We start from the raw sequence: 11,079 nt of genomic DNA on the forward strand, positions 1-11,079 counted from the left end.
TTGTAGGGTTTGCTGTGTCGCAGTCTCATTTCCATGGTTCTGTTCAAGGGGAAAGGTAGTGACGCAATCAGTAGGCTTCCGCAAGGACTTCTTAACAGCTTGTTGCTGAGTGAGCCATCAGAGAGCTAGCACTCTTCCATTCTCCTTGGAAGTGTGGGGTGGGGAGTGGAGGACTGTGGGGTAGTGGGGCTCCTTAAGGCCCTAAGATAATAAGCATAAGACAGTGATTAGAGGTGGTAGTAGAAACTTCTCTCTCTGAAGAAGTTCCTGTTTGTTAGTGCTGTCATTTATTCACAGAAGACCTGGTTTTCTTTCATAAGAAGACTTTAATGCTTGTCGCTACCTTTTGTGCCAGGAGAAGGGCATTTCTCCCAGCACAAATGCAATGCCTGTTCATAGCCTGAGCCTCTTTGTGTTGGAGCAGACTTCGTCAAAGCCAGGTTGCATTGCCTAGCAGGGGTTGGGAACATATGGTTTTGACCTACCATTAGGAGTTTTCCTGTCCGTATTTATGATCCCTACTTTGAGGCAGCCACAAGGTGGCTCTGTTGCTATAAATATACTTAATGAGAGAAAGGACACTTTGAAATTTCTAAAACAAAAGGTTGTTGGTCAGTGTTGTTCATTGAAAACAAGATTTAGATACTAAGTGAAGCTCACAACAGTCTTTTTGTGACAGTGTATTTAGCATATATCGAGGAGTGGCACTTGATCTGTGTGCATCAATCAGTGAACTTTAAAAAAAAAATTCTGCTGAACTGCATTTTGTGCTTCAGAGTAAAGGACTCCAGGTTACTGGATCAGAGAAGGAAGAAGTGAGTGGTTGTGAGGTTCTGAGGTAGAAGAAACATAAAGAATTCCTGCAGGAAATGATTTACTTGGGTTATCTGCTTTAATGTTAAAAATCTTTCAAGCCCAAGTTTGCCTTGATGTGGTATTTTACACCAGTTTTATGCTTTCAAAAGTTATGTGTTACGTTACAGAAAGTGGCTGCTAAAGTTAGGTTAGGTACAAAGCTAAACCTTTGTGCTAAAACAAAGGTATGTACTGCCTCACAACAGAATTGCACTCTATATAATGACTAGCTTCAGTAGCCCTGCAAATAATACAGTATAGTTTCAGATGATCTGTTTGCAGCAGGAAAGCATTTAAAAGCAAAAATGCGTGACTTGCAGTATTGAATTTTGAGAAAATAAGAACAGAACATCCTGTACAGACTAATGCATTAATTGGTTCCCAAAGTATAGCAAAGCCTTGTATGAAGGCTTTAAAAACTTCATACAAGTTTAAAAACACTTCAAGCCTTGTAGAACTATTTAAAAATATTTGATAGCTAATCCGTTTTGGAGAGGAAGAAGAGTAGAAATTGTTTACAAAAAAAAAAAAAAAACTTTTTCAGTTTGTATGGTAATAACTCAGGTCTTTGAACTAGCCTTTACATATTTCAGGAGTGACAGAAAATTAATTACAGGCAGCATTGAACAATTGCATTAATCTAGATCACAAAGTAAAAGGATGAATTTTCTTGAAATTGACACTATTAAAAGCATATCTTAACTATACATATGTAGAATTAATTATACAAGAAGTGTTCATTAAAATTTTAGCTTGGCTATATTTCTGCCAGGGTATGATCAGGATATATTTTGTATTTAACTCTACTTACCTTTCAACTAAATGCAATTTTCCAAAGCTCTTAAAAACAGTGTAGAGGTAACAAATTATCAGTAAGCCTCAGGATACACTATACACAGTTTTTTACTTTCATTTCTGGAAACATTTACCATTAAGGTCCATCTCAACGTATAAAAGGTTTTCAGTGCCTTAGACATGCCACTTCCATTGGCTTATCATGTTACTGCTTACAAACTGATTTTACAGTACAAGAAGGATTTTAATTTCACTTCAGCTAAAAGTAAGTTAAAACTCAAGATCTGACAGAACAACTGGCAAATGTTCATCTTAATTTCAACAGTTATCAAGCAGTATAAAAGGTATTTATTGTTGATAGCCAATACTCCAATGTTAATTTTGCCTGAATTCTTTGTGTTTTAAAAAGCATGCGATAAATATCTGGATTTTAAAAAGCATGCTGTTATGTATAGTAATCCACAGATTAACCCTTTGATTGGAAGTTAGAATTCCTTGACATTTACTCCTGCCTTTTACTTGGTAGTACAGTGATATGTTAAAAATAACTAACTGAAATAGTGCTCAAAGGAGAACAGAAACAATTTGAGTAACTGTGGTTAAACTTGTTTTAATTTTAATTTAAGGAGACCTCTAGTGGAATTCCTTTCCTGATTTCATTTGGCTTTATCCAGTTTTGCTTCAAAACCATTCTTTACAGCACGCCAGTAGATACCTATAGAAATATTAATGATTTTTCTGATGGTAATAATAAATTGACAGGTGACTTCAAATACCGTACCAGCCACATGTTAAATCTGAACGGTGCTATTTTGGTGTGTTAAAAATACAAGAAGCTATATTTTAAAACTACTGTGAACTAATCTATAACATCTCTAGTAGATCAGCCCACAGATTGACCCTGTGCACCATATCCAGTGCACAGGGCCAGGCTGGAACGGGCACCATATGTATATAGTGCTGCACTCGGCATGCAAGTCTAGTCCACTAGCACATAGGGCTAGTCTGGGGTATGGCTGGTCTGGCACAGGCACTACATGCAGCGTGAATTTTGGACAGCCCCTGTGTTTTGCATGCACAGCAACTTTAGCCCTGTGCACCACATGCAGAGACCCACAGACAGTACTGCAGGCCAAATCATAGGGTTCCATGGGCTATATCTGACACCCCTGATCTAGAAGATTAAGGTAGTACGTGTTCACAGTGGTGTTGTGGGCAGTTTCTGGGACAGCATTTGTAGTACTGTTGAAATACCCATTTGTTAAAAAGGAATTGATCAGTTTCTGAGGAGCAGGGCTCAGTTCATAAAAGAAATTGCAATACTTGCAGTACTTATCAGTGAGAACTACTGAATCTTTCAAGATTTGTATATTGAAAGTTATCCAGAAAGATAGTGCTCAACAGCAATTTAAATAGAGGAGGAGTTGCATTGGATTTAATGTGTACCTGGTGCTCAAAGTAGGGCTTGTGGGCCACTTCTGCCCCACTGTCAAATTTCTGCACCCATGGAGAGCCTCACCAGCCAGTTGACATGACCCCACTTGCTGGATTGAGCCTGAGCACCATACCAGTCCACAGTTGGATCAAGTGTGTAGGGGTTGATTCTGGAGAGCAGCGTGAGACACTACAGGTCCCATCCAGTGTTAGGGATTAGCTTGGTGTGCCAGTTGTGCATGCCAAATTTGGTTTGTGAGCCTGCTGTGCTCCATCATCTGGCCTGTGTATGTGAAAGGTTGGGCATCACTGGTTTAACGCATACGTTGTCCTTATGTCAGACATTTAAAAAAAACAAAACCAAAAAAGAACAACCCCTCTTTTCTGAACAGACTTAAAGGGGTAATAGGACAACAGCCAGTTTTGAGGCCATGCCTCGTACTCAGAATTTAGAATGTGATGACGGTACCATGCATTCTGCATGGATGAGCTTAAATGATTTGTCTAAAGACATTTAACAGATTTTTGATATAAATATAAGGTTAAAGGTGTTTGGATGATTGCACCACCTCAGGAGTTTAATGCTAAGATTTGGTTTTTTTTTCTAGCAAGACCACATGACTTCTTTGATGCACAAACACTGGATGCTATTCGACATCGAGCCATCTGCTTCAACCTCTCAGCTCACATAGAAAGTTTAGGAAAAGGTCACAGTGTTGTATTTCATAGTACAGTAAGTATTATATTGTCCTTATATTTATATATCTGTATCTGAACATGTAATTGCTGTATTGATACTCTAATTTTACCTAAGTAAACACTGCGTTGTTGACATTAAAAAATAATGATCATGCTTTTTACCTAATTGCTAACCATGCAAATCAAGAAATTAACTATTAAGCCACATTGGTGATAGTTATTGTAATCATATTTTTGTTTTGTAGATCTGAACATTTTTATAACTTTTCCTGCTAGGGGAACATACAGCAGTAGATTTGTAGGGATGACAAATGTACCTTTATTGTCTTCCAAGTTAAAATAAATAAATACATAAATAAATTGCTGGTTTCTTACTATGAATCCAAGTTGGTGATGTTATGTGGGATTTTTAAGGCTTAATATTAGAAAACAGAAAAGGATCATAGTGAGCATTAGAGAATATTAAGGTTCTTCATATAAGGAGTTTAAAAAGCCTAATATTTAGTTAAAGGGAGGGAAGAATAAAAGGTATGTGCCGTTATCAAACACTATGGGCTTTTAGTATATGTTGTACTAGTTATGTGCTGATGGAAACACTACATATCAAGGTCTCTTTCCTTATACCAGATATACAGCCAAAATAAATCTAAATTTAATGTTGGCCATTTCCTATGAGCACCAACAAGACACTGGTAAAACAGGGATTAAATACTAGACTGGATGTATTCCTCTCTCTATACTTTTTAAGAGTTTTGTGTTAGATAACTTGCAAAAATCTGTAGACAGGCTGGATTCATCAGAATACAGTGAGAGGAACAAGAAAATTTGCTACAAAACACTGGGTGACAAAAACCCAGTAATGATGAAGTAGAAGGTTCGAAAAAGATTTATTCCTCTTGGGTGAGGTGATACTGATATATATGCCCAAGAGTCAAAGGCATAGATAAAGAGATGAATTTTCAGTGGTGGGCTGTGCTTATTTTAACAATTTGTATGTGGAGTATAAGGGATTGTTTTTCTTTTAATGCAATAGCATTAATTGGATTAGTAGAAGGTTAACTGCACTACTTAGACTTAGGGCTGGTTACCCTTGGCCTAAGCCTCCAAATGTAATGAATCCAGTCACCTTCCAGTCGTGAGGGTGGGTTTGATTTAAATTGTGATTTAACTCACTGGTCAGGAAACCCTGATAGTTGTTTTCTACAAAAAGTGCATTCTTGTTGCTTTATATCTTTTATTCGTTTAACTTCTTGAAACTGCATTTTTAGAGAAAGGTAAGGACTTGACTGTGTATACAGTCTTGCAGAGAGACAAGAGGGCTGATGGGTAGGTAATCAGGTGTGTTCTCTCTCATCTCCATATACTGCTGTTAACAAGGATGTTGTCTCTGGAGACGCAAATCCACAGTCCAGATCCACAGTTTGAGAACTGAAACTAAGCATCACAGAGATGCTTAATGGGATCTTCTAGACTGAGCACTGAGTCCCATTGGGTTGAGTGGTTTAATCCTTACTAATCTGTAGAGGAACCTCTGGAACCCCATAAGATTGGGCCCCTAATTACAGCCCATGGCATGTTGTGACCTATTTGTAAAACCGTTTTAAAAAGGTTACATGAATATTGTCTCATGGTATATAATTAGAAGTTATAATCCTTATTCTATGATGGTATCTTTGATCTTTAACATACCTTAAATTAAAACTACCTTTATATAGCTTTAAAAAAAATCTTTAAAAATCAGATTAAATTTTTAAAAAAATCTGATTTTAAATTAAAAAAAGGTTTCTTGGCTTTTTTAATCATTGATTTTTATCCACCCTGATGAGGGCACATACAAAAGGTAACTTAATATGCCTGAAATGTAAGATGTCTTTCTTTCCTAGAAGCCAGGATATCTAGGTCTACTAGCTGTTGTGGCCTGTGCTAGAGTTGGTGACCTCTCTTCCTACCCAGTCTCAGCTTCAAGGAGACACCAGAGTTTCTCTTTTTATAGTGATTACTCTTATTTTAATTATCTCTAATTCTCAAGTTTTTAATTAACCAAGCCTTTCGGGCTGCTCAGAGAAAAATGAAAAATCATCATAATTGATCAGTTCTTCTGGAGGGAAAAATGCTTTGTTTATACCTACCCTACCGCCTCTCCCAAACTTTTGCCCAGATCCATAGCAGATGTGGAAGCCCAACTCGGGCAACTAGAAAATCTTGAAAGGGGAGTAAAAGCAGGATGAGGCTTGGGCCCTAAAATTGTATCCTAGTTATGAATCTGGAAACAGTGGCCAAAATGTGTTTTCTCAGTTCTTAAAGAATCTTCTACACACTTTTAAAGCCATCCTTTTTTAACAAGGGAAATTTGTAAAGTCCTTGTGCTGTTCAGGTATTAAAACATTTGTGTGGCACATAATACATTTTGTTTTTCTTTAAATGCCATTTTAAAAATCCATACAGAGTATTTATTACGTGATTCTTTATGGTAAAATGCTATCAGAATTGACTTCCGTTATAAAAGCACTCAAGCTACTATATTGACTGGCGTATTTGGCTGAAATTGGTGCTGCTTTTTTTGTAAATGTTATGGGAACTGATTCCCCCCCCCCCCCTTTGATCTTTTCTTACCTAACTCTCACTTGCTTTATTTATTGTCATTTTTCTGTCTTGGCATTTGGCTTCCCCTTTCTATTAAGCCAAGAAGAAAGTATCAAGCACCTCCCATTTGTGTTTCGGTGGGAGATGCTGGTCTGTTTAAACTACAGTTTATAGTTTGTCAGTCTCAGCTGATGCTTTTTACTATTTATGATTAGCTTTGAAATTTGATAGACTTGCCACCTTCTTAGAATATTGGAAGGTGATCTCTCAAAAGAGAGGTTTGTGTGTTTTCACGGATTTCTGGATTTCTGATTTTGAATGTAGGTATAAATATTCCAGCCTTTGCAAGTGTTTTTAACTTTTATCTGTTAGAGGCAAAATACAAGTACAACATACACAATTATCCTTCTTGGGTTTATTTCAGTGCTCTATATCTTTGTTTTGCTAACCCTCCTAGTTCCACTTCCTGTAAATATTACGAACTATTCCAAATGTTTTAAAATGTTAAACAAATTTGTGAAACACAGGAAGTAAATCTGTTGCCAGACTTTAAAAAAAAAATTTTTTTAAGGATGAGGTTTTTCTCATCTCCAGAAGAGGTCAGTAGAATTCCATTTACCAATAATAATCTATCCTAATTCTGAACTTTAAAACCTTACAGATGCACTGTATGGCATAGATAGATCTACATACATTTACTTGCCCTTTGTACCTAGATTCTTTTGTAAATGTGTGTATCTTACAGGCAGGAATAGGGTGTTTAAAAGAAGTAGCATATGCACCATATACTGAAATTGTTCGTGCAAGTAAAAAGCTTCTCATGATCACATGAATAAAATTCAGTTTTAGAAATAATGCATCTTTTTTTCTTAAGATCTTCACAGCAGTGCTATTACAGCAATGCAGCTTGTTTTTTTTTAGCTGTATGTAGTTTTGCAAGCATGGGTCACATTAACTCTGTTTGCCAATATCACAGTAGCTGCTCTGCATGTTCTCCCTTGCCCGTGCATTCTAACCCTGGTCTTCAGGAAAGTCAGAATTACTAAATACCAGTGTTGTACCAATTGCAACAGTTAGAGTAGATTGTTAAATTGTTCGAGGCAAACTTCCAATTTGAAATTTCAGTAGATCTTACAGGTTGCTATTTTATGGGGAAAAGGGAACTGGTCGGTTTGGTTAGCACTTTAGGCAAGAATTATTCAAGAAGATCTAGCGAGTCATATTAATGTTGACAGAAACATTCTTAACACAGATACTGATAGAGGACCTGTCACCATAAACCAAGTAGTTAATTTTTCAGTTCCCTGTTACGATACAGAGTAGTCCATGTCCAGTAAATATAGGAGATGGTAGTGGTACCAAATAAAAGGCATTACATTTTAAAAACAGATATATTTTTTAAAATACTTTGGTCTCTTTAGGAAGATTTGGGGTTTTTTTTGCATTTTATATATATTTTGTGAATTCATAAGCTTAAAAGACTCTTAAGAACCCAAAACTGAACAGTAATATTCACTTTGGCATAAAATAATGTACCTGAATGTACCTGATTCCTGAAACTTTCTTCACATTACAGGTGATAACGACCTTCCTCACTTTTGAAAGATCTTGATCTTTCATTAATTCAGTTGTCTTTCTCTTCTGTTAATTGTTTGTTTGCTACCCCTGGGAATGTCTCTCTTCCAATTTCATGCTGTTTTTAATCATTACTACTATGCCTGCTGCTTTCTTCAAACCTCATGAAAAATGTGTCTTATTCCAACCATGCTGAATTTTTCCAAGAACTTATCATCCATAATTCCTGTACCATCACAGGAACTTTGCTCCAACACTACCAAAACATGGAAATTGCTTGAGAGATGTATTTTATAGAAGGGTTCCAATGTGACCCATGTCTGCTACATGTAAAGGGAAAAGGAGCTCATGGAGCTCATGCCTTAAAGCAAATGACACTGGTAATCCCCAAATCTAGAATGCTGGGAAACCTGGGAACATTCCCCAAGAAAACAGCAAGTGATACATTCCCACTAGTCGGTGAGCTGGGGAAGTACTCTAAAACCTCTGCATCTAGGAGAGGAGCTGTAGATACAGGGTAGATTGAAACTTACCTTGACTTGTGGATAATACCAGGGGGTATGAACACATTTCAAAAGGGCAACAGCTGCTAGGTTCAGATGGTTACCAGATTATGTGCCAGCAAACAAGGGAACAATACAAATGTAGCAAAACAGTCCAGTAGCAGGCAGAAAGCACACCCTCACAAGAAGCAAAAGACCATTTCTTTGCTTTTTACCACCAATTGTCTTATGAACTACTGCAGATATGTGGAGGATGTAAAATGAATACTTAACGTGCTGCTGCCTTTTCTTTACTAGATGACAGTGGTCCATGCTACCAGTGATTTTTAACTGGTTGGCCCTCTCTGCCCCCCACCCTATGCACTTATTTCCCTTCATATACTTTCATCTAAAATGAGGGATGTTTATTCTTTCTTGCTATCATGGAATGTAGTACAAGTAACTATTCGAAATTATCTCTGCTGGACATGCAGTCTAGTTTCCCACAATACCCAGCCCTAGTTCACTTTCCTTGTCCATTTTCTGGACATCTCATTAGAGGTTTCTTACACAGGATTTTGTGTCTTTTCTCCAGTTGAGACAGTAGAACCTGTACTTCCCCAACACAGGGAAATGTTTTATGATATAAATTATTTGTGCTCAAGGAAAGAAATGCAACTTAGGTATCCAGTAATATAAGTTCTTCAAGATGTGTCCCTTTTATCTGCTTCACTGTCTAGCATCACTCCACACTTCTCTGAATTCCTGTCCACTGCATATTACAAGAGCCCACACCCTGAGGCTCTAATACAATGAATCTTGGAAGTGGTCTCTCTTCAGTCTTCACACAGCAGTTTGAAATCTGTTGGGTATCTCAAGCTGACAATGTTTATCTGAGGACGGGAGAGTTGGGAATAGACCTTTCTCTATAGTGTCTTTGACTCTGGTGTTTGCTTCTTTCCTTTCGTCCTTAGGTCTGAGTTTGACTTCTCAGACATACCATGTTATGTTTCTATTTTCCCAGTGTAGATTGAGTTAACTTGCCTTGTATGACTGTTTTAAATTATTCCATCTGGTAAGTGTTTTGTTGGTGGAATTCTCTGTTCAAAAATATGTTCTACTGGGGTTCTTCTCTAAATTACTATGAAACATAATAGCAAAATACAAAAAGTGAATATACTATTTAAATATACATAGTAATGCAAACTGACTTTAATGTCACAGATTTAAAAATATGGTAGGACACTTAATCTAAGAAAACCAACCCAATTCCAAGTATTGAGGTTCAAGGCTACAATTGCTGTTTAAGTTTACAGCATATTAAAGCTTGGATTCTAATTTATGCAAGAACTAAGTCACAAGGGGATATCACATTCATTCTGTTTTGATAAAGTGATTTCTAGCCAATAGTCTTAATAAAAATATTTAAAGTAATACTAAATTCCTGAAACACTATCATATTCTGGATTAAAATATTAATATTAAACAGTCTTTCTGCACAGGTCGCATTCACTGGACAGTGTAAATTTTTGTTTCTCATCTTGGCTCTTTGGGATTCTATAAAACGTTGCATAACATTTAAACAGTGGCCAAATTCTTCAGTTGTTCCTTCCAGCACAGATAATACAAGGGAGCCAGAAACTGAATTAAATGGTTATTAGATACATTCCCTTACAACAAAATGGAGCTTACCTTTGACATATATTCAGTAATAGTGGTGCTTGTTATGTGTGTACTTATGAGGAAAGCAGAGGTAATAATGAGCTTTACTACAGCAACCTTCTACTGGCATAAAGACCTAAATTTATTTAGGTCTTATTTAAGAGACCTGTAACTAGCATAACTGCTGAGTCAGTTAGCCCTGGTGATCTGCTGTTCTTCAGCAGAGTTCAGATGCGGTGAACTTAAATCCCATATTTTACAACTGAGTGAGAAGGAACTATTGCCTCACAAACCTTGATGCAATTACCCAGCACTGTATTAGCTCACCAGGTCTCAAACTTTTTAGACTCAAGGCACCTCGTGCAAAGGGGTCTGTTGGCCCACGGGCTTCTCGAGTGAGCCCTTGCTTTCTAGCCAGAGCTAGGTGCAGCTGCCCAACTCGATAATCCCAGGGCTGGTCAACAGCTCATCAATCAGGATACGAACAGATAACAGAACTGTAACACATAGAATGTTGTGACGCCAGTCCAATGTGGACGAAATGGGTGGTCGTTAAGATGCTGAAGTCGATGTGGAGGTCGAAGTTATGATGTCGTAGCCAGTGGTTGAGATGCGGGATTGTGGTTGAGGTCAAAGCCGGAAATTAGTTAGTTAGCCAGAGATCAAGACGAATCGAATCAATCGCAAAATCATAGCTGTGAGGAGACCAGTGGGCCCAAAGCCCTCCTGAGGAGCAGTCCCTGCAGCAGCAGCCTCTGCTCTCAGGATCCGTTCGACCTCTTTCTGTGAGACAGTCTCTGCTAAGGCAGTATCTGTTGAACAGGTCGAGCGTGGTCTCCCCTCTGAGGAGCAGTCCCTGCGAATAGCAGCCTCTGCTCTCAGGGTCGAATCTCTCCCTGTGAGACAGTCTCTGCTAAGGCAGTATCTGTTCACAGGTCGAGCGTGGTCTCCCTCCTGAGGAGCAGTCCCTGCATCAGCAGCCTCTGCTCTCAGG

The 11,079-nt window shown here is 37.9% G+C and overlaps 1 protein-coding gene across 1 annotated transcript in view; it reads left to right on the forward strand.

The window, feature by feature from the left end:
* Positions 1-11,079, forward strand: part of AEBP2 (AE binding protein 2) — a 102,358-nt gene that overhangs the window by 77,018 nt on the left and 14,261 nt on the right. The window contains exon 6 of the mRNA XM_019515839.1: positions 3,693-3,817. Coding sequence (XP_019371384.1) covers positions 3,693-3,817 — 125 coding nt within the window. The remainder of the gene's footprint in view (positions 1-3,692; positions 3,818-11,079) is intronic.

The sequence above is a fragment of the Gavialis gangeticus genome, unplaced genomic scaffold, assembly GCF_001723915.1.
Source record: "Gavialis gangeticus isolate Ggan-Ray unplaced genomic scaffold, GavGan_comp1, whole genome shotgun sequence".
In the NCBI taxonomy this organism is placed as follows: domain Eukaryota; kingdom Metazoa; phylum Chordata; order Crocodylia; family Gavialidae; genus Gavialis; species Gavialis gangeticus.